The sequence below is a fragment of the Acomys russatus genome, chromosome X, assembly GCF_903995435.1.
Source record: "Acomys russatus chromosome X, mAcoRus1.1, whole genome shotgun sequence".
Classification (NCBI taxonomy): Eukaryota; Metazoa; Chordata; class Mammalia; order Rodentia; family Muridae; genus Acomys; species Acomys russatus.
In genome coordinates, this window is record NC_067169.1 from 107,919,348 (window position 1) to 107,943,537 (window position 24,190).

At 39.2% G+C, this 24,190-nt stretch overlaps 1 protein-coding gene across 3 annotated transcripts in view; it reads left to right on the top strand.

The window, feature by feature from the left end:
- Sage1 (sarcoma antigen 1) overlaps window positions 1–24,190 on the top strand; it is a 57,592-nt gene that overhangs the window by 28,717 nt on the left and 4,685 nt on the right. The window contains exons 6-15 of one of the 3 annotated variants that reach the window (XM_051142562.1): window positions 32–160; window positions 2,862–3,025; window positions 6,358–6,510; window positions 10,411–10,543; window positions 14,218–14,312; window positions 15,323–15,433; window positions 17,635–17,853; window positions 18,862–18,985; window positions 20,596–20,738; window positions 22,841–23,075. In XM_051142562.1, coding sequence (XP_050998519.1) covers window positions 32–160; window positions 2,862–3,025; window positions 6,358–6,510; window positions 10,411–10,543; window positions 14,218–14,312; window positions 15,323–15,433; window positions 17,635–17,853; window positions 18,862–18,985; window positions 20,596–20,738; window positions 22,841–23,075 — 1,506 coding nt within the window. The remainder of the gene's footprint in view (window positions 1–31; window positions 161–2,861; window positions 3,026–6,357; window positions 6,511–10,410; window positions 10,544–14,217; window positions 14,313–15,322; window positions 15,434–17,634; window positions 17,854–18,861; window positions 18,986–20,595; window positions 20,739–22,840; window positions 23,076–24,190) is intronic. The other 2 variants (XM_051142565.1, XM_051142563.1) reach the window with 2 other exon arrangements.

Below are 24,190 nucleotides of genomic sequence, written 5' to 3' on the forward strand. Positions count from 1 at the left end.
GTGCTCTTTTTCCCCCCCCCCTGTGGCACAGGTCGCTCCTACTGTGTGAGAACACAAAGAATGTTGAATCAATGTTTAGAATCACTAGTTCAAAAAGTACAGAGTGGTGTAGTTATTAATTTTGAAAAAACAGGACCAGATCCACTTCCTGTTGGAGAAGGTACAGTAATCATTTTTTCAGCAACACCATTTTTTTAAATCATAATACATTGTGTGGAAGGACGATCTGAGATTGAAGGGACATTAACCATGTGGCAGTAGAATGTACAGTATGCATATGGATCCCAGTCATCGCAAACAGTCATCCAAATGGCTAATGTACAATCGTCACCCATGTGTGTGTCAGGTGGCCCAGCTCGAGCAACGTTCATTTCATGTCAGTCATTTTCCTAAGAACATTTCTACTTTTTCTGATCCCAGTTTCAGGTGACACTGATTCATTCCATCTCTCTGCTCCCAAAACATTTGGATATCCACTATGGTATGTGGCACTTGAGTAGTGATCTGATTTGTGGCTTGTGATCACCAAATATGCTAAACTATCTTTATGAAATCTCTGTTGATTACCACCCCATAGCATAAGAGTGTGACTATTTATTCAGGAACTTACGGTATCCTGTAAGGTCATATATTGGTATATTTTTTGACCGTTCTTTAATTGCAGAATGTTTTCTCTTCAAATGAGATCTTACAGAAAAATTTGGCATCTAAAAATACAAATCCATAACTAATTTTGCATAAGGAACTTAAACCATAGTGAATCTCCAGATGGTTTCTCAAATGGAGGTTTCTGAATTCATTTCCAAGGGATCAGGAGAACTAAATTACACCATAGCGATACAGTGCGGGACTTCCTTAAAGCTCTCTTCTCTGTTACTGCTACTCCTTTTTCTCAGCATGCACACCCACATGAGAGAGAAAGAGCGCGAGCGCGCACGCGCGCGCGCGCGCACACACACACACACACACACACACACACACACAGGAGACTGAGAGACTGAGTTCATTATCATCATGGTGTTTTGTTTGATTTCATTCCCTTGGGTAAGGCCAGAGGGATCCACTATACATGGCAGAAAGCGACACATTTTTGTCTCAGGCACTAGATCTTGTGTTTCTTGGCTGCTTTTACTCTTTAGCTCTGTATCCCTTTGAGAATGTGTCAGAAAATATAGAATCCTTTTCCCTGGAGAAAAGGACTTAAGTCACACACTTACACTTTATGCCGAATTCAGGACTTTCTTGGATTCCTAAGTTATGAATATCTGCCAAAGAAGACTGGGGCCTCACAGCACATTTTAAATCAGCCATATACGAAGAGTATGCTAGCAACTGACTGCCCAGCCAACAAGTTTTGTGTTTACGACCCTAGCATGAATGGGAAACTTTTAGATGCAAATACTAGTTGGATTTTCTGTCATATAAATAGCTCAGGTTTTCTTTCTAGCCCTCGTTGTTTTGTTTGTTTGTTTTTGTTTGTTTTGTTTTGTTTTTTGTTTTTGTTTTTTTCCTTCTGGTTGTCCAGAGGTTTTTAATCTTGAAGAATCTGATCAAAGTAAATAATACTTTGCTCAGAAAGGTGGGCATCCCTAGTACTGTGAGCCCAACCTTACAAGGATCCTCAAGTGTATTCATGTGTTTTTTCCTAAAGGCCAAGAACCCCTGTAAAATCTCCTGGCCTTCAGGAATTAATCATTGAAAATAATGCCAAAATAAGTAAATCAAGTCTTCTGTAATTTAAGAAAAATGAGACGCAAGTAGCTAACATGTCCTTCCTACTTATAATTAAAACTACAAATCATGGCATAAGAGGTTTTTGTTTTTGTTTGAGGGAGGCAAAAGAAGTAAGCTAATTTAAATAATTAAAAGGTATGAATGGTATATTACTATGCAGTATACAGTGGCCAGATTACAGGGAGTTTAATGGTGTATGGAGAAACTGGGGTGAACTTTCCCACAACAACCTTAAGGCATTTGCTTTATATTCCCTTCCCTGTATATACACAGATCATGGCATTTAGATGTCCTCGATCTTCAAGCAAAGTTAGAAAGCTTGTGTTTTGCTTTTGGGGTCATTGGGTGTAAAGAAAAAAATGTAAATGGAATTTATAATCTATTTTGCCAGATCCACAAAATGTAAAGACTATCCAGGGAACACATTATTTCATTTGCTTAATTTGGTAACTGAATTCTTGAAAAATGACCATTGTGTTGTGATGTGCATAAATTGTGTGTCCACATCACATAAAATGTCAAAGTAGTGTTGTGCTAGTTTTCCACACAGCTTCTTATTCTCATAGTATATTAAGAATGCTGGGAGGCATATCTGACCACGTCCCCTGGATGGGGAGGCCTGGTGGCACTCAGAGGAAGGATAGCAGGTTACCAAGAAGAGACTTGATACCCTATGAGCATATACAGGGGGAGGAGGTCCCCCTCAGTCACAGTCATAGGGGAGGGGAGTAAGGAGAAAATGGGAGGGAGGGAGGAATGGGAGGATACAAGGGATGGGATAACCATTGAGATGTAATATGAATGATTTCATTTTTCAATTTAAAAAAACAGTAAAAAATAAAAATAAAAAAGATTTAATAAAAAGAGTATAAATTACAGAAAAAAGAACAAGAAAGTAAAAAAGAAGAAGAATAGTGGGAGGCATTAAGTTAAGGGCAAAATAGATGACAATTGTCTCTAGAGGGAAAGCAGAAGTCCCTGGAGTACCACTGCTTTTTCTTTTCTTCATTTTTCATAAATCAAAGTTTTGTTTTAGTTTGTCCTTTGCCTGGAACTGAAACTTGTGTACAAGAAGATAAATAACTGTAACAAAGAATCATGCTTTTTGTCATATATTTCTCTTGTAGATGGACTGATAGATTCGTATAGGCCAAGCAACTTATTCGCTGCTCAACCATGGCACAGTTGTCATAAACTCATCTATGTACGGCCTAATTCTAAAACTGGTGTTCCTGTTGGACATTGGCCAATTCCAGAATCTTTTTGGCCAGAACAGAATTTACCTTCACTAGTAAGTGTTATGAATTAAAAGAGTAAACACTTGTCTGGGTTTTTACTTATATGACAATGAAAGTTTTAAGATAACTTTGAGGCTTTTAAGCTGTGTCACAGATAAGCATACCTTTCTGGTCTTTTGGTTTCCATCTCTTATTGAAAGGTTAGTTTGAAGCCTTAAAGCAGGGGAGGAGAATGGCCTTTATTTTATCAGACCTTTTATTTGGTCTTTTTTACTGTTGCCTTTGCCATGTGGATAATAAAGCATTACTTTTAATTGTTTTATTTTTGCATTGTGTGTGTGTGTGTGTGTAAAACCAAAGTTTTTCATATTTTTATTTATTTATTTATTTTTGATTTATCACAACAGGGTTTTTCTGTGAAGCCCTGGCTGTCTTGGAACTCTCTTTGTTGACCAGGCTGGCCTTGAACTCATAGAGATCTGCCTGTGTTTGACTCCTAAGTGCTGGGATTAAAGTCATGTGCCACCACATCCCATTATTTGTATAGGAAGTTATTTTGAATATGGCTATTTTGGTGCATTTGAAAGCAAATTAGGAGAACATTATTTTAATGTTTTCTCCCTTCTAAAAGATACATTTCCAAGTAGCACTTACATTTAGTATGTATGTATGTATGTATGTATGTATGTATGTATGTATGTATCTGCTATCTATCTATCTATCTATCTATCTATCTATCTATCTATCTATCTGTGTGTTTGCTTTTTTGTTTTTGTTTTTGGTTTTCCTGGCAATATTGGGTGTTGAACTTGGGGTTTCACACATTCTAGGAAGCTACAGCTCTACACTAAATATGTCATTACTTTTACTGTGGAAAATAAAATGGAAAAAATACAAGACTGGTTTTTACAGTAGCTATTTGTGTGAGGTAGTTGAAGGCTTCTCTCAAGGATGAGATGGAAGAATTCACACTCAGTGCCTTCTGTCACTGAAGAGCAGTGCAGATCAAAACATGCGATCCAATTTCGATACACGTGCATGGCTTACTCCACCTTTCCCTTCAGTTACTTTATATCATTCATTTTTCAGAATTAGCCTAGAAACAATTAGCTTACAAAACTGCAGTTTTCCATATAGGTTTCATACCTGCTTCATTTTGGTTGAGTCTCCCTTTGCTCCTCCTCTACATGCCTTTGCCCTTTCCTCATGTTAGCCTTTTGCTCCCAGCATTCCCCCTTCTATTTTACTATCTCTTGTACTATGTTGCCTTCCCCACCATATTCCGCTAGGACCTCTTTTTTTCCCCATCTCATCAGCCCCCTTCTCGTTTCCTGGCCTTTACCTACCTCCTCTCTCTTCCACATATACGTATTTAACTATTACAAACTAGGATCCACATATACAATATATGTCTTTCTGAGCCCGAGTAACCTTGCTTAATAAAGTCTTTCCCAGTTGCACCCATTATGCTACTAATCTGACAAGTTCATTTGTATGTATATGTCTATTTTCATCATTTATTTATCTATTGATGGACATCTGGGGTTGATTCCATGGTTTTTTGTTTGTTTGTTTTTGTTTTTCAAGAAAGGGTTTCTCTGTGTCCTGGACTCAATTTTAGACCAGGCTGGCCTCGAACTCACAGAGATCCACCTGCCTCTGCCTCCCCGAGTGCTGGGATCAAAGGCGTGCGCCACCACCAGTAAGCTGATTCCATGTTTTTTAATCAAGGGACTTCTGTTTCATATGCATTAACATTTTTTTTACTTGTTAAGATGTTGGCAGTGTTGGCAGGCTTGCTTTGAACTCACTCCTAGTCTTCCTTACTCAGCCTCTCAAGTCCCTTTAAGTATGCCCTGGTGAGCCATTTTCTTTACAATGATTTATAATCATACAGTGTTTAAAAAATTATCTGTAAGCAAAGTTTTGGTTTTTTGGTATCTGCATTTGATAAAGTAGTTGGGTGCTATGGTTACTCTTAGTAACAGAGAAATTGTTTTTTTTTTCAGGTGTAGAGCTTTTAGGAAAGCAGGAAGTTGTAGGGCACATACTTTGTTCCTTGTCTCCAAGGAAAGAGAGGCTGAGTAATTGCTGTGTGGCCTGGGGCTACAAACGTCATTGTTCTTTTAGCACACTAGTTGCCTATTTCAGGTAATGTGTGGTTTAAGTTCCAGAAATTGACAGAGAAAACTACATTTTCTCCCAGGCTACAAGTTTGGGTTCTTAGATTTGCAGGAGTAGTCATGGAAGGCTCAAAGAACCAGACATGTTTTTGCCCCTTCTGTGGGTATGGGAGGTTTCCTCTGAACTCCCTTAGGGCTCCAAGGAGGCAAATCTGTCAATTCTTAGCCCTTTCAAACACCCAAGCAAATGTCTTAGTGGCAGATTTACTTCATTATTGCTGGTTTTGGGCTTCACTCAGGTGTGTATTGATTTAAAAAAAAATTCTGATGTAAGAAATCAGAAACATTTCACCAGACTGATTAAAACTGAAGTAAGGGCAAGGTAGAAAAATGGACCATCCAATAATTGATGCATGATTTGTGGAAGTTCACTGGAGAGCTGGTTTTGCCCACTCGCAAACATCTTATGAATTTATAAATGATAAAGGGGAATGCATGTGTTTCCCCCTTTTATAAAGGGAGCCAAGCCATTTTCATCATGTTTGTGTTAGTCTCCCACATCTCTCCCTTGCTGACCTCCTTTTTCTAGTTGTACAAACCTGCTGATAAAAGTCACTTCTCTGTCGATGTACTTGGTGCCCCCAAACACTCAGTCCTTTGAAGTCTCACCAAAGCACCCTCAGCTCCAGCTAGTCAAAGCCAACATGGAGGGATGAGCACTGCTATAAAAATTCCTTTGGGGCCCCAAGTTTCGAGCAGGTCGTCATCACTGTGTATCTTGCCCTTCTGTACCTTTACTGTTTTTCCTTTTCTTCTTAGTGGCTTGAGCTCTGCTCTTACTTCATTAGCAAAGGGCCAAGATTTTCCTTGTCCGGTGGTATCTCAATTATCTAACCTCGTGATACAAAAGACTGAAGCTTAGGGAATGCTTAAAGGTCACAAAATGGATTTGAAAGTGAGAGTTCATCCTGTGGGTTATAAGGGTTACTTTGCCATAAGCGATAAACAGTTCTTTCACTGAAACTCTAGCTCTGAATTACCCGATCTTCCCTCTTCCCAATGCTAAGTAGAGGTTGGAGGTAAAGAGCTCAAGTCACCACCCTCATGGAAGCCATTGGTGATTCTTAAAGCTCTAAAAACTCTTAAAATACTAATCTGTATCTTAGTGATGGTTGACAAAAACTCCAGCAGGGCTTTCAGAATGGTTAGAATTATGAACTTGCTTGATATCCAATCATGTTTCCTCTCTCTCTCTTTTTTAGCCTCCACGAACATCACATCCTGTTGTGAGGTTTTCCTGTGTCGATTGTGAGCCTATGGTTATAGATAAACTTCCCTTTGACAAATATGAACTTGAACCCTCTCCCTTAACTCAGTACATCTTGGAAAGGAAATCTCCTCATACTTGCTGGCAGGTACTTAGTCTTTCCTAATAGCCTAATGTCTAAAATCATTCTGGGATCTGAGAATTGTTTATAAAAGTTTCCAAATTGGGGGAGGTGTGTCTAGAGAGATAGCTTAGTGGTTAAGAATGCATACTGACAAGGCTTGGTGGCACAAGCCTTTAATCCTAGCACTTGGAAGGCAGAGGCTGGTGGATACCTGGGTTTGAGGCCAGCCTGCTCTACAGAACAAATTATAGGACATCTAGGTCTACACAGACAAACCTTGTTCAAAAACAAACAAAAAATGCATTGCATAGTAATCTTACAGAGACCCTAAGTACAGTTCCATTATTCATGTCAGGTGGCTCACAGACTTCTATAAATCTAACTCCAGATGATCTCATGCCATTGTTTTGGCCTCTGTGGACACCACACATACGCACATACTCCTCCACACATATACACATAATTAAACAAAAATAAGGATCTGCAGAGATGGCTCAGCAGTTAAGAACACTGAATGCTCTTGCTCACCTTTTAGCATCCGTGTGCCATGAAGCAGCTCCCAGCTATCTATAACACCATTCCAGGGATCAGATGCCCTCTTCTGGCCTCCATTGGCAACAAGGATGCAAGTAGTATACATACATGCATACATACATACATACACGCACACACATACATACATACATACAAACATACATACAGGAATATACATAAAATAAAAATAAATCTTAAGAAAACATTTAAATCTTTTAAAAATTATTTTAAAGTGTTTCAAATTGTTAATAATGTGTCTTTTTAAAAATGCTATCAAATAAACAACACAGCCAAGCAAATAATTTTAGGAAGGTAGGTGCATTGCTATTTATGGAAATAGAGTCTGATGAAATCGTGTATTTGAGGATTTGGGGTCAGGTAGACCCATTTGTACCTGCTTCCCAGGTGAAGAATCATTAACCTATGGGATGTATAAGCAAAACTCTCAGCTTTTTATTTTGGGCCAAGAAACAGAAATTCCAAGACTCACTCTGTGCTGTGTGACCTGAGATTTTACTTAGATGAGGCAAGTGCAGAGATACCATTCACTAACTCCTCCAAGTGCTGGACTGCGCCCAGAAAGACTTGTTCTCTACTTAGTGCAGTTGTCTATGGAATTTGACTTGTAAATTCTAGACTTGACAGTCATGGCCTTTTTATTTGGATGCAACAAACAGGCCTACATTACAAGGATGTTCCGTGACTGAGCTCTTAGGACCACAGGCCAGCCAGTGAGTTTTAGGTTCTGTTGACACAGGGAACACCTCCAGACTCCCATCTGCTTTGTTCTAAGATGCCAGATCCCTGACACACAGTATCCAGAAGCTACTTTAATTCTCTCAAGACGCTAAAAAAGAAAGGAACACGATGAAATCAGCTGCAAAGAGGGAAAGAAGCAAAATCTTGAAGCTACAGTGTTGAACAGAAGCCAAATGAGAAAGATTACATATTGTACATGTGTACTTTTCTATACTCAGATAGCTAGGGTGACCCCTGACAGAGGTCAGAGTAATGCTTCCTCCTGCAGGGTAGTGCCTAGAAAGGGACAGGAGTGGGTTTCTTGGAGTGTAAACAACAGCTAGGTCAAGAAATGGAACAGGAGCAGTAATTCCCTCCTGTCCTTTTCTGGAATATTCACCAGACCATATGCTTGTTAACTCCTAAAATTCTAGAAATGTGGACAATAGTAGACAAAGTTAGAGACAGGAGGCTTGGGGCTGGAGAGATGGCTCAGCGGTTAAGAGCACTGCCTGTTCTTCAAGAGGTCCTGAGTTCAATTTCCAGCAACCGCATCTGATGCCCTCTTCTGGCCTGTAGGTGTACATGCAGATACAGCACGCATATTCATGAAGTAAATAAATCTTTTAAAAAGTTAAGTGGCTTTAACTTCTGCAGCAAAATTAAATAAAATTACAAATCATACCCTTTCTCTTTGTTTTTGCTTTTTGTTTTTTTGTTTTTGTTTTCTAAGACAGGGTTTCTCTGTGTAGCACTGGCTGTCCTGAACTCAGTTTGTAGACCAGGCTGGTCTCGAACTCACAGCAATCTGCCTGCCTCTGCCTCTCGAGGGCTGGTATTAAAGGTGTGCGCCACCATGCACACCCTTTCTCTTAAATAAGATTTTTTTCTATATATCTTATTTCTTTTAAATCTTCCCCCAAAGAAACAGAAGAAACCCTCTCTCCACTCCTGCACAGCTTCTCAAATGCTGTAGTCTTTGTCTGGATATTGTACTAGTTTGATCTGATTGAATCACACGACTGAAAAAGAATAAACCAGGAGCCAGAACTTCCTCAAAACCGTAGTAGAGAAGGTATTTTTGTCGAGCTCTAGAGAGGGCTCAGTCAGTAAAGTGCTTGCCCCATATCCATGAGTACGTCAGTTCAATCCCCAGTGCCTAGTGTTAAAACCACAAAGTAGCCCATCAAGGACATATGTCCCTGGAGTCCTAGCATGGAGACATGGAGACAGGAGGGAGTTCACTGGCCAGCCAGGCTAGCTGAAGTGTTGAGCTCCAGGTTCAGCGAGAGACTGTCTCAAAAAAGAAGGCAGAGAACAAGTAAAGATGGCGCTGAGCATTAACCTCTAGGTGAATACACAAACGCACATGCGCACGCACATCGCTTTTTTCATTTTTCATGACATATAACTTCTACTTGTTCTTAGGAAATAATATATACCCCTTTTATTATAGTTACTTGTTTATATTAAAGTTCCAATTGCAACAAAAACTTAAAAGAATCATTTTTACGGAGTCATAATTACATTAAGAGAAATTTTTTCTTTCCCTTTTTTTGTTTTTGTTTTTGTTTTTGGTTGGGGGGTTGTTTGCTTGTTTGTTTTGTTGTTGTTTTCAAGACAGGGTCTCTCTACATAGCCCTAGCTGTTCTGAAACTCACTCTGTGTATGAACCAGGTTGGCCTCAAGCTCACAGAGATCCACCTGCATCTGCCTCCCAAATGTTGTGATTAAAAGCGTGTGCCACCGCACGGTGTCTTTTCATAACTGTTTAAGAAGAATTTCCTGAACTCAGGTGAATTGCTATTATTAAGAAGTAGCATGGTATATGGCCAATTGTTGTTAAGGAATCCTACCAAAGGTCTTTGGGAAGGATTAAGACCAGGTCTCTAGAAGGTTATACTGGTGTCCTCGTTTTGACCAAAGAGTCTAAACAAGGGACACAGATAAAACATGGTGGCTGGAGGACTCTGGCTCAGTGTACCAAGAGTATGGAAGCTGAGAATATAATACATACTAACTCAGAATCCGAAGATAGTTGTGTGGATGCAACTAATGCTCTAGTCGATGTTTGATGGAGCCAAGAAAATGCACTCCAGAGCGAAGCAAAGCAGCTCCTTGCTGCCTTGGAGAATTTACAATACTTTCTCTTGTAATAGGTTACTCTGTATTTATTGAGTGAAAACTGAGCAAAGGAGGAAACAGGAAGATAATAGGAGTATGTATGAGGACTGTTTACATAATCATTTAAGTGCCTTTCTTTTTGGAATGTATGCTTTAGGCATGGACCCAGGTTCCACTTTTGTCTAAGTCTACTGTAATCCTGCTTTGTGCTTTTGGGAAGCTAAATTGGCATAGGTAATACTATCTCAGCATCACTTTCCATTACGCTAACTGAGCGCGTTTCTGGGTACTGCTGATGTGTCCTGTGCTCTCCGAGTGGTTATCGTGTCATCTAGTTTCATTTGTAATGTAATTATGGAATATCTATAATTTGAATATTCATATTTAGCACATTATTTTTACATTGTCCTAAGCAAAAATACCTAGTCTATTTTTCGACATGCTGTGCCACAGATGTTGCTGTAGAGTGTTGCTTTACATAAAGATAATTATTGCTGTAACTGTACATTGCTTCATGTTCTTTCTCAGGTGTTTGTTACCAGCAGTGCAAAATACAATGAGCTTGGCTATCCGTTTGGTTATTTAAAAGCTAGTACGACTTTAACTTGTGTAAACCTCTTTGTGATGCCTTACAACTACCCAGTTTTACTTCCTCTTTTAGGTGAGTAAAATATGTGCCATTTAATCATCTTTAAAATATGGCAAAAATGCTAGGTAGATAAAAGATGAATACACATTTCAAATTTCATTGAAGAATAATCAATGCCAGAATAAGTAAATGCGTAAAAACCAATTTAGAAAGATTAAACTTATTCTTTTTTTTTTTCTTGTCTATCAAATGGAAGAGACACCTGATCTTCAAATCTCTTCTCCATTTTTGAAAGAATTTTGGCTTTTCTGTAGATGACTTTGAATGCCCTAGAAAACTAGATTGTGGTAGTGGTGTGTGTGTGTGTGTGTATGTGTGTGCACGCGTGTTTTACATGCCCATGTGTGTTATGTATTGTGAAGGCCATAGGTTGATGTCAGATGTATTTCTGAATCACTTCCCATGTTAATTTTTGGGACCTTGTCTTTTGGTGTAGCCAGAGCTTGCTGATTGGCTAGACTGGCTGGCCAGCAAGGTGGGATTATAGAGACACACCCTAATGCCTGGCCTTTGACATGGGTGTTGAGGACTCATGCTCATTACCAAATGATCCAGCTCCAAAACGAGGGCTTTCGTCGGGGAGGAATTTGATGGCTTTCTTCAAAAAAATAGGGCTTCTAGGAGCGTACTGACTTCTTACACTCCTTTCTTCCCAGAATATTACATGCTATAAAAGCATACGTTTTAAGTAGGGTAGAGAATAAAGTTACCAGACAATCTACAATAACAGGTGTTAATAGTTATGGATTCCACAACAAAATTCTAAAAGGGACAACTTCAGCAGCCGTTACCTGATACTATTGAAGATGTCCGTGAGCATGTTTTCTCCTCATCTGAAGAAGCTATATATGTTTAAAATAATATCATATACTGCATGATATCCTAGTTGTAAAGTTCAGAGTTTTTTTTTTTTTTTAAATTTGGTGACGGTTTCTAAATTTTTTCCTTAAAAATGAAACATTTACAAAATTTGATCATGCTACTACTATTAATGTATAGTGCATTTAGATGGCAGTGCTTTGTTGATATTTAAGAAATTTAAAATAGCTTGTCATAAATATATCAGCATGGTTGCTTTGTATATTTTAGCTAAGTCCAGTGTGAAATATCTTCTTTATAAGAGTTGCTGCTAGTAGAAAGTATCGGTTATATGTTGGGGGATAGTGAGATTTCCAATAAAGGGGCTGGGGAGATAGCTCAGCCTTTAAAGGTACTTGCTGCTGTTACAAAAGACACAGGCTCACCAGCTTATAACCACCTAAAACTCCAGTTCCAGGGGGTATGATACCCTCTACTGGCCACTGAGAGTACTGCATGAACGTGACACACACATGTTGGCAAAACAGTCATACGCATAAAATAGAAGTAAATAAATCACAAATTACTAATAAAATATGTTTCTACTTTATGTATTAATCTATCCCCTTTCTTAAATATGTCTTTACGACCTCAGTTTTCACATATATAGTAAAGAAAGTAGAGTAATTTTCATTTAGACCATTACCAATGTTATTTTTCTATTTTTAAGTATACTTTTGGTCCACTTTCTGCACTAGGATTGACATACAAAAAGCTATAGATATTTAATCTCCAGTATTCGTGAATATACAGCAATGAAATGGCACTACAATTTATGCCGTTTATTATTACTTTTATAACGAAAACATTTACCATCAGATCTACTCCCTGAACAAAATGTCTGTATCCAAAACATTACTGCTAACTATAGGCACTCTGTTTGATAAAGCTATGCTGTAGAAAACAAAGGGGACATAAAAGGACAAATAAGGATAGGACGCCCCCTCTCCAGCCCGATCCTTACTGTTTCTAACAATGCCGAATGTTTTGTCTAGAAGCTGACTTCTTCGATTTCTTGTTAGGTTTTGTTTTTGTTTTTGTTTTTGTTTTTGTTTTTCAGTGCTGGGAATCAAACACAAGCCTTTAAGCAAACTAGGCAAGTGCTATACTACTGAGCTACATCTCACTATGGCAGACTTTTCAAACTTGTGCATGATTCCCAAAAGAACAAAAACAGGGTATTTCCATAGTGTTTCATTGCTTCCTGTTAATTTGTGAATGGTCTGTAAAGGACCCGAGGGCATCAGTCAGGGAGAGCTTCTGGTCCCTTTTGCTCTCTTCAACCCTATAGGAAAAGAACAAAAGATCTGCTTTTTTGGCTTTGTAAATTTATTGAAATTTGTTTCAGCGGAAGTAAGTAATTTATTAGGGCAATAAAGAGAAAAATATTCAGTTGCTTTTCTTAACCAAATTACCTCTTAAAGAATAGGCCTATTTGTACAGAATGTATGCATGTTTTTTCCTCTGTAAGTAAAATATTTAACTAATGAGGCTTAAAGGAACAATAGATGATGGATTGCTACTATCTGCTGCCTTTACAGTATGCACGACAGGGCGATATTGATGGCTAGATACCAGTTTGAATTATTAAGTTAGAAATATTTTTCTCACAGAGGAAGGAAATAAAGAGGGTGTTTGGAAGTTTTCATGTAATATGTGAAATGTGTGTATTGAGATTACTAAAATAATTTTATTTAAATAGCAAAAGATAGGGAATGGCTATATATTTAAGGTAAATATCTTGAGTTACGTTGGTGCACATGCTGTTCACCGGACATATTAAGCCATATGTGATGATGCATGCCTGTAAAGCCAGAAATTGGGTGGCTGAGGCAGAAGACTCATGAATGAGTCAGGCCTGGCGACATAGTACATTTAAACCTTATCTAGGCTACACAGTGAGACTCTGGCTCAAAAACAAAATGAAAACAAGAGGAGAGGGAGTGTGCACATGCTACGTCATGTATGTTAAAGTAAAGAAATCTGTTCTCTTTCTTCTGCCATGTGGCTGTGAGGAACTGGCTTGGCTGTAAGCATCCTTACCTGCTGCCCCATCTCCTTGGGCCCTAACCTCTATTGTTTTTCTTTGTTAGTGTGATTTGTTTTTTCGAGACAAGGTTTCTCTGTGTAGCCCTGGCTGTCCTGGACTCGCTCTGTAGACAAGTCTAGCCTTGAGCTCACAGAGATTCACCTGCCTCTGCCTCCCGAATGCTGGGACTAAAGGCATGTGCCAGCACACCTGGCCCACCCTCTGTTTCTAAACCAAAGAAACATTAGCCTGTCAACCAGTGACTATGGATCCCCGCCAGGCAAGCATTATTAGAATGACTAATGGATAACACACCAGGAAAATATTTCAAGGCGATCCAAATCAGCATTATATTTTAATATTATACCATATATTGCAAATGAAAGATGGATGTATAATTGAAAATTTACCTCATTATTTATAAAAGTACAATAGATATGCATCTTGACTTACAGTGGGGTTAAGTCTAATAAACCAATTCTAAGTCCAAAGAGAAAGTTCTGTATATCACTAGGCTGCGGAAAGATCCCAGCTTAAAAGTTGAAATGTGGTTGCTACAAAATATATATTACTTTCCTGTCATCTTTAAGTTAGAAAACTCTTAAACTAAACTGTTCTAAGTTGGAGACCATCCTCTGTAGCTTTGATAGATACAATAACCAGGAAAGATGGTCAGATAAACATCCAGTGAAATGTTCATCTAATGTCAATTAGGTCCAATTTCTAGATGTTGGCGGATTGGTTTTAGAGTTTGCAAGCTGGTTCTGGGCTAATACAATTCCTTGCTTTTGTGTTACAGATGACTTGTTTAAAGTTCACAAGCTTAAGCCAAATCTGAAGTGGCGACAGGCTTTTGACAGCTACTTAAAAACTCTGCCTCCATACTACTTAATAGTATGTATTTTTGTGTGTATATATGTGTATGTGTATATGTATATAGACTGTCAATGATGATTTTTTTGTCATAAGGAATAAAGAATCCAAACCTTTACCCCTGCAAGAAGATAACTCTCTTTTTACTTTACAAACATTTGTGCCATCACTGTCTTCTCAAGCCATATGTAAAGGTTTCGAGATGACATGGAGGCACAAAAGAGCATTGTCCTTCTCTGTTTCCTTTATTTGTAACTGTCATGGTCATTGATATAAACACATCTATGTTTCTCTTATTAAAACTAACCTTATAAAACTGTAATTCTGGAGTGTGAGAGCAAATATGTCTTGATTCATGTTACACCAACCTCCCTTTTGAACTCTAGAAACTCAGTGTGGCGTTTCAGTCCTTCAACAAAATTTGGGAGAAATGATAGTTCTTTAATGCCAGTTAAATGCATCCTTGACACAACATAATGTGGAGGATTTGCCATGAGAGAGGATCCAAGGAGACGCAAATATGGCTTGGCCTCATTCTGGGTTTTATACTTTGAGAAAACTATGCATAGTGATTCTGAACTGGTCATGTAGTGGAGATAATGAAGGCCATTTCAGAGGTCATTGTCATAACTTAATGCCAAGTTTCTAGAGGTGAAAAGGCAGAGTCGTCCATGGGACCATTGGTGTTGCTGGGAGGAGAGCGTGGGCCGTGTTGTTATTCACCATGGCGAGTGTGGGCTCTGCAATCCGATGCAAGGGGAAGTGACTTGATGGGAATTAAGATGGAAAAGCAATGTACTTGTTTGAATTGGCTGCTACTTGCTCTTCTTACCCACTCTCTTCTGATTTTTTTTCCTGCTCCTTACTTCTCTGCTATTTTCATTGCCACTTTTTAATGTTCCATGTTTGGTTTTATGTGCAGCACCTTGACTTCTAAGAAATGAATCATGTCCCCTTGCCCCTTATAACTGAACTTTTGAGTATTTGAGATTTATTCTATTCTTACTGTTGTGTATTTTGTTTCCTTATAGCCATTAAAGAAAGCACTAAGGATGATGGGAGCTCCAAATCTGATATCAGATAATTTAGATTGTGGACTTAGTTACAGTGTTATCTCTTACCTTAAAAAACTCAGCCAACAGGTAGTATTGGTAAAAACAAACAAACCAAAATCCTTTGCCCTCAGAAGTGCATTTCCTTATTCTTTAGTGTAATTGTAACTTTTCAAATTAAATGTGTATATATCTCTACACTTTATGGATTAGTAATAATGTGATTCTTATGGCTTCTAGCTTCATCATTAAATGCAGTCAAGGGTCTGTCAGTATCATTTGATGCTGTGCCATTTCTCCTTCTGCCTGCCAGTTTGTCCTGCCCATATGCTGGCTGATATTTTGTGGCCTGAGAGGGGCAGAGACTTAATAGGATTCTCTTGTGGGTCACATTTTTGCCTGTCTTCCAACTAGTTTCTCCTCAGTTCACTTGGCTAGAGCATCCTCCCTTCGTGAGTTGGCGCACCAAGGTCTGGTGTGATTCAGTGCTTTGCCTGACATTGATTTTCAGGCAGTATGTTCTTATGCTCACATGCTAGCCCTTGGATGATAAATAGCTGCCTGCTTTTCCCTGGAGAAGGGGGGACATGAGACCAGTATTCTTCAACCTGGAGGGTGATAGACCGCCATGGGGACCTGGAGAGTGGAGTTTTTCCTCCTCTCTTCTTGCCCTTCATCTATTCCTTTAGACCCCACCTCATTCACCATTATTTTCACCTTGTCCCTTGCCTGCCCCTCTCTATTAGTACCTCATCTTCCACTCACCCCTCCTTGTCATATTTCTTACTTTTACCTGGACCATTCTTGTAGGGTGGAGATATTTGGAAACCACGGAGTTAGAGCGCTACTGCCATACCGTTGTGTTGCGTGATAAATTACTGCAGCAGCTTTGCGCTCTTATTCACAAATACATTCTCAGGTAGTGAGTAGCATTTGCAGCCACTACAGCATTTCAAGCTGGGCATGCTTGCAAATTTGGCCTTTAGGAAACTGAGCATTAAGCAATGTGTCAGATTTCACCAAGGGACCTATAGGGCTCCATAACTGAAATGCTGACACACCTTGCTAGGAATGAGCAAAAACTTAAACCACATTCTAAACTCACAAGTTCTTACTAGCCTAGTGTGTCATAAGTGCAAATGGAAATTAAGGCAAGCCCAGATTTTTGACCTAACAAGTCTCCCCAAACCCCCATGCCTCTCTGTTAATAGATTTTTGTTGTTTTTGTATATACCTTGGTTATTTATCTATCTATTGAAGTATTTCTTTTTTTAATTTGATATTTATGTTGGGCCTTTAAGGCTTTGTCAGGGTATGGCCACAAAGGAAGAAAAGTGAACAGAGTTCCCACTGATGCAAGTGCTGGGACCTTCTGAGACACTGTATTCTCTTATTGAATAAACTTTCATGGACATTCAAGGAAACAGGCCCTTTATCTACTTCCGTTTCATGTTTTATGACTTAAGAATTTGGTATATATTCCAAGTAATTACTTAGGGAAAATAAATATATCTGGCCAGTATATCAAAAATCAAACATTATTGAAAGCTTATTGAACACTGTTGGAATTTTATCTTTTAGAAAAAGAAAATATTGTTACTAATTTCTATTTCTCTAATTACTAATTTAATATCTATATCACTAGTGATTTTTGAACCACCTTAGATGTATCTGAAACACAAAATATGCAAATATCCTGCTTTCATTCATTCAAGCAAAATTAATTGTAAGGGGATTTCCTAATGCTTGTTAGTGATAAACTCACTGAGTACACATTAATAATTATTTGCTTAGTAATATTTCTTAAATTAAGCTTTACTTTTATAAGATTTACTGGATAATCTGTTTTTTAATTACCATTTTAATGTTTTCAGATATAATGCCAGTCTATATAATCACAATTTAAGCAGTAATTTAATGTATGGGTACAGAGTTTTAAACCTTTGTGTCTGGATCCAAACTGAATGTGTCCATTTAGATTAGATTTCGCAGTAACCAGATGTGCTTTTTCATGTCTATGAATGAAGTTTGTACCCATGGTTTCTATTTTCTCCATGGTTCGTTCATAGTTCTGACACTACAAAAGAAATTTTGCATGAAGTCATTTGTCTTTTCAGTCCCTTCTGTGTTTGCTGTGATAGGACAGAGAAGCATAGGGAAATATTCACTTACTGTTTTTCTGTGATTTGTACATGAAAAGTGTTTGGTGGGGTACTTAAAGTATTTTTCTTAAATAATGGAATGAGGATATAGTAGATATTTTCATAACATATTCTGTACTTTCATTTTAGACCAAACTAGAGTCAGAACGAATACTAGCATCAGTGGGGAAGAAACCCCCCAAGGAAATTGGTATCAAAGTGAAAAATCATTCTGCAAGTGGCCTACCCTTGGCTCACAATAAAAATTTTAGAAAGCTGTTGAAAGAAATCATAGGGGAAAGCGCACCAAGACTGACAGAATTGAATACCAAAGAATTTGCTGGCTTCCAAGTTGGACTCCTAAACAAGGTAAATTGTGATGTTATTTCTCTGACTTTGACTAGTTAGTTTGTTATTTGTGTTGCTTTTGCTTGAAATTATGGCCTATTTTGGAGGAGCCATCATCATTGTTGTCATTGTCGTCGTCATCATCATCATCATCATCACTTTGGTCTTTTGTTTGCCCTGGAACTCACTCTGTAGACCAGACTGGCCTTGAAGTTATAGAGATCCACCTGCTTCTGCCTCCCAAGTGCTGGGATTAAAGAAATGCACCACCATGCATAGCTTGGAGTTAGTAATTATGAAGAAAGCCATTTTGAGATTATTCTGCCAGCCCATACTAACATGAAATTAAATGTATATGATCCATTGGTTGTTAGAAACGAGCAGTAAACAGTTATAAAAAGTAAAATGGAAAGGGAGCTGTGGTCTGTGGGCACATCCTCTAGGCCACCATGCTGATCTAGCTCCTCTGACAGGAGCTTGGAGAAAGCCTGTGCCAGACCACAGGAAACCTCTGGCCCTAGGCATTCTCATGGAGAAAGTGAATATGATGAGGGCCATTGGGGCCCTCCACTCTACACTTCTCAGTCCCTGGCCCAGAGCAGCCTGGCTCATGGTCAAGGCTGCAGCAGGCTCCCAAGGCACTGCATCTGGGCCATGAGCCAGTTTCATGCCCTCTGCAGTCAGCAGTTGGCATCCTATAGGGAGACTGCTGCAGCCCACCTCCCTGCCTGCTGGGGGGATAAATCTAGGTTACAAGCAGTAGTGCTGCAAGACAGCTACAGGGCTATATAAATCTTGAGATTTGGAGTTTTAAACAGTAGACTTGGAAAGCAACATCCTCAGTGACAATAATGACTTACGGGGATGTTAGCATTCAGAGCAGTACATAGAGATTTTCTACTGGAAAAAAATAGCTTTAGTCAGTTGTATTAAACATTGTTCTCTTCAGTAAGATCTTAAGAGGGTTTTGTATTACCTGTCTGTACTGAAAAGCCTCAGGAGTAACTGAGATTGCTTCATTTGAAATAGGACTTGAAACCTCAGACATACAGAAATGCTTATGATATTCCACGCAGAGGACTTTTAGACCAGTTGACCAGAATGAGATCCAATCTACTGAAAACACGCAAGTTTATTGTTGGGCAAGACGAAGGTAACTGAGTGGTGGGACACTATTCATTAGGAGAATTGCAGGCATGACTTAGAGGAAAGTCTTTACTGCAGAATTATTTTGTAATGTGTTAACGTGTACAATGTTCGTATTCACTCAAGCCCTATGCTTCCATAGTTTCCTTCCCCTCAAGCTTAAAGGCAGGTGTGTATTAATCAGCATTCTGTACTACCGTTGCCATTATTTTGTGTGTTCATTCTTGCAAGCCTCAAAAGTCTCAGGAGATAGATCCTGATTTATGCTCATTATACAAGCACTGAAATGTAGAGCAAGCATTTTAATAGCTTGCTCAGGCAGGTTTCACCCATTAGAAAGTGCCAGAACCTAGGTCTGTGGAATTGCCGAACCTGAGCACTCAGGCATTGATTGCATCCAGCCTTCTGTAGAAAAAGTCGGTAGAGACTATCTGCTCTCCAGGAAAGTAATGAACTGATGAAGCTAATGTCCAGGAATATTGTGGCTGTTGACAATTTTTTTCAAGATTTATTATTTATTATTATGTACACAGAGCTCTGCCTGCATGTACATCTGCAAGCCAGAGGAGGATATCAGATCACATTATAGATGGTTGTGAGCCACCATGTGGTTGCTGGGAATTGAACTCATGACCTCTGGAAGAATAGTCAGTGCTGAGCCATCTTTCCATCCCCCACAATTTTTCTTTATTCAATTTTGTTAATTTTAAATGGGGTCACTGAGCCACAAAGATGAGCCAACCCCTAGCATATTACACACTGTGTGTGTGTTTGTGTGTGTGTGTGAGAGAGAGAGAGAGAGAGAGAGAGAGAGAGAGAGAGAGAGAGAGAGAGAGAGAGAGAGAGAGAGAGAGAGAGAACAGAGATTTCCTAAGAAGAGAATTTTTGTATTTAATCAAATCCTCAGAATCTTTAACCAAGATTCTCCATATTATAAGATTATACCATAAGTAGCCGGGCATGGTTACTCAGCACTCAAGAGTCTGAGGCTGGAGGAGTCTAAAGATTTGACTGGAGTGAGATCCTTTTCCAGAGAGAGGGACTACAGAGGTGGCACAGTGGTTAAGAGCGCTGGCTACTCTTACAAGAGATCCAGATTCAGTTCCCAATGCCTGCGTGGCTGCTGTCCATGGACAGTTGTACCGTCCTTGATTTCAGTTCCAGGGGATCTGGCACCTTCTTCTGGGCTTTGCAAATGCACATGTGCAGTGCAATGCATACCTGCAGGCGAAGCATACACATAACATGAAAGTAAATCCTTTTTACGGAACAAAGAACATGAGAACTCCATGGAGCCGAGGTGCTCCCAAATGCAGAAAGGACAGAGTTTTTTTTTTTATTGAAGTGGTGGTGTGCGGGAAGCCAGCCCATTCTTAGATGGTGCTGGGAAATAAAGTAGTTGCTCGGATCCTTGGGAAGTGAGTCTGGAGGCAGCGTAGTGACTGGAGACCGCTGATTAGTATAAACAAAAAGGACACTCGATCCTGGAATACTAGATGTGAGATTTCAGACTTCAATGCCAAGCTTTGCGTTGCTGAGCCAGCTATGATAAGATGCTTTCGAAAGGACCATGCACTTCAGCTGCAAATATCAGTTTCTCTGCTGGTGATTTTACAGATTCACTTCATAGTGTCCCAGTTGCACAAATGGGTAACTATCAAGAATATCTAAAGATGCTGGCTTCTCCACTACGAGAGATCGATCCAGATCAGCCAAAAAGACTCCATACTTTTGGCAATCCATTTAAGCAAGACAAGAAGGTAGTGTACCTGTTTCTGTATCTGTGATATTCTTGCTGTAACTCTTTCCATATTAACCAGATGTATACAAATTGGAGGTAGATATGACAGCAAAAGCTCTGTGTAGATAGGAAGTGGAGTCTCATAATGCAAGTTGTGAGAAAGATAGTAGCAGTACGTAGTAGGACTCGGTGTCTTTTATGATTATGTTTGTACTCAGGTGTGTTTTGAAAGAATACATCTACCCTATTATAAGAAGAAATCTAAGCTTAAAGTGGCTAGATGTCAAAACACTGTGATATGACTGGCAAAGCCAGGGCTTGAACCTACATCTTTCTGGATCCACATTCTATATTCCTCATACTACCACACACTAATTCTTTTAACACAGAAAATAACTAAGCAGTTCCTCTGTTTCTATGATTCAGATCTATACACTCTGTTGAGCCACTGATGTATGTCCATTGAGCTATGTGTGTACTATTTGACGTTGCTTTATTTGAATTATTCTGAAGTTATAAATATGATGGGGTGTGTCTGTCGTGTACCATTGACTTGATCATTTAATGATGAAAAGAAATGGGATTATAGCTACCCTTCTGTAGGCGAACATGCGTACAAATCATTGGATATGTTCTCTATCTCGCTGTCATAAAACTGAACTAAAAAATATTCCAACTCTTGTCAATCCTTAGTTAATTGAAGATTTTGAATCTTTTTGTTGTGCCTTGATTTCCTTCTGCAACACTGAGGATAATAATTACAGCAAACCAGCAGAGCTCTATGGAATATTGAGTTATATACCTATACTGTGTAGAATATTATTGAGTATGTTGTAAATGCTGGGTAAAAATGCCGTGTTTCTTTTTGCATAGTTAATGGAGGGAGAAAATTCTTTAGAAAGATAATTTTGCCATGATTTTTCCCAGTAATAAGGGACATATTCTTGGGCTGTTTGTGATGACAGCTTTTTTTTTTCTAACATAAGGAAGGTATTGCTGGTTCTCATTTTTTATCTATTCTCAAGAGTAAATAGGCCCCTCACTTTCTGACGAGTGCCAAGGTAGACACTTGACACTTTGAGTCCATGTTTGAGGTTGATTTCCCTCAGATACCTTTCACCACCTACATGCACTGCTCTGAACAGGAATGGTCAGTATTGCTTAATGGTGACTTGAAAGCCCTACAAAGGGCTAGTGCAAGATGGTTTTTATACCACTTCAAAAAGGTTGGCCATGATGCCGGGTGTGGTGGTACACACGTGTAATCCCAGCACTCAGGAGGCAGAGGCAGGTGGATCTCTGTGAGTTCGAGGCCAACCTGTTCTACAGAATGAGTCCAGAGCAGCCAAGGCTACACAGAGAAACCTTGTCTTGAAAAACAAACAAACAAAAAATTGACTGTGGCTGCTGGAAAGATGGCTCAACAGTTAAGAGCACTTGGAGAAGACCTGGATTTGATTCCCAGCACCAAAGTAGGTAGCTCAACAGTTTTAGGGGGATCTGACACCGACACCCTCTCCTGGGCACCCTGGACACCTACACACATGTGGTGCATACAAGCATGCATATACACACACAAATTTATTTATTTATTTATCTATTTATTTATTTGTTTGTTTGTTTGTTATTTATTTATTTATTTATTTATTTATTTCGAGACAGGGTTTCTCTGTGTAACATCCCTGACTGTCGTTGACTCTGTAGACCAGGCTGGTCACAAACTCACAGAGAGCCTCCTGCCTCTGCCTCTGAAGTACTGGGATTAAAGGTGTGTGCCACTACGCCAAACCATAAGTTTTTAAAAATTATTTTTAAAAGATGACTATGTTTTTTAAATCTCATTTTGGTTAGTTTGAGGCTCTCTGTTAACCTTAGGCAAAAACCCTGCATGTTAGTTTCCTCCTTGTTCCACTTAGACAGGATTAAAATTGGGCTGCATTTTCAGATAGCAGAGTTGCTATAGGCGTTATAAGTAAAGGCTTTTAGATGGTGCAGTGCATGACTGAGAAGGTGTATATATGATATGTGCTTGGATTCTTATTTTGTTTGTCTTTCCTTTTGACAATGAAACTTCTGTTTTAAGTGAAATATGTTCATTGATTTGTTTTTATTTTTTTTAAGGGAATGATGATTGATGAAGCAGATGAGTTTGTAGTAGGGCCACAAAACAAAGTGAAACGTCCTGGAGAACCCAACAGTCCTATGTCAACTAAGAGGAGGCGGAGTATGTCCATGCTGTCGAGGAAAGCACAGACGCCACCTACTGGAACTAACCATGTGGGCGGAAAGGGACCACTCTCAGCCTCGTGGTTCCCATCTTGTCCAAACCTCATAAAGCCCACCCTTGCACATCCAGGTATAGAGTAGTACTTATGATTTCCTTCCAGCTGCTAGACAACTAACATGTCAGCAATTGTATTTTCCTTTGTGACCCTTTCTATGTTCATTTCGGTTGATAAGAAAACCATTAGTAAAGCATCTGTGGTTGTAGCACTGTAGACCCTAGGGGGAGCAGAGACCCTGAATCACTGACCTTAGCCATGAGTGGAGAAAAATAATCCACAATTACATAGTAGTTAACCTAATATTAACATCATAATTAGTGATTAATACATGCTCAGTAAGTATCATACAAGAACTAGGAAAAAAAACAAGGAGTTCTGAACATGTCTGCTGTGACCATTTGGACCGACTTCAAAAATTAGGAAGGTAAACCAGGTTTCTAAGGTGGTGATACATCAATGTTCTCCGTGCTGTCACCTCCTACTCATGATTGAACTGGTACAATCTGGGGTCTGCAGCCTTAACCCCACTGAAACAATTCTCAAGATCACCAGTGTTTCCTGTACATTGCTGGCCCTTCTCAAGTTTTGGGCTCAGTTGTTCATGCCCTCCTCTATGGAACCTCTTGTGTTAGCAGACACATAGTTTTCTTTTGCCACCAGCAGTGACTCCCTTCCACCCTTTACTGTTTGCTCCCTTTCTTTCTCACATCTAGATACTATAGGCCCCCACAGTTCAATCCTGGGAGCTCATCTCGCTGTGCTCTCTTCCTAAGGAGGTCCCAGGTGGCCTTGTGGCTTTAAAATGGGTTTCTATTTGAACAATTTTCAATATTTATATCTCTGGACTACAATTCATTCCTCTTCTTCCAGTCCTGTATTTAACCTCCATTTTGGAGCCTAATAGATAATAATGTTTTACGTGTTACAGCTAAATGCCTAGCTGTGCCTCTCTCTACAGCAGCTCTGCTGACACCCTTCTGCATGGCAGTTAATGAAATCATCCCTCACTGCACTGGGAACGCTCTAGCACCTTTAAGGATTGGTAGAGTTGAAGAACCTTAGATTATAATGTAGTATAACTAATGCTATAGTGTTGTTGCCGAGTGATCGACTTAAGGTCACTGGATCAGGCTCAGGAAGAATTGAGTATCATCTGCTCCCAATGCCAGTTACATGCTGGCTCCTG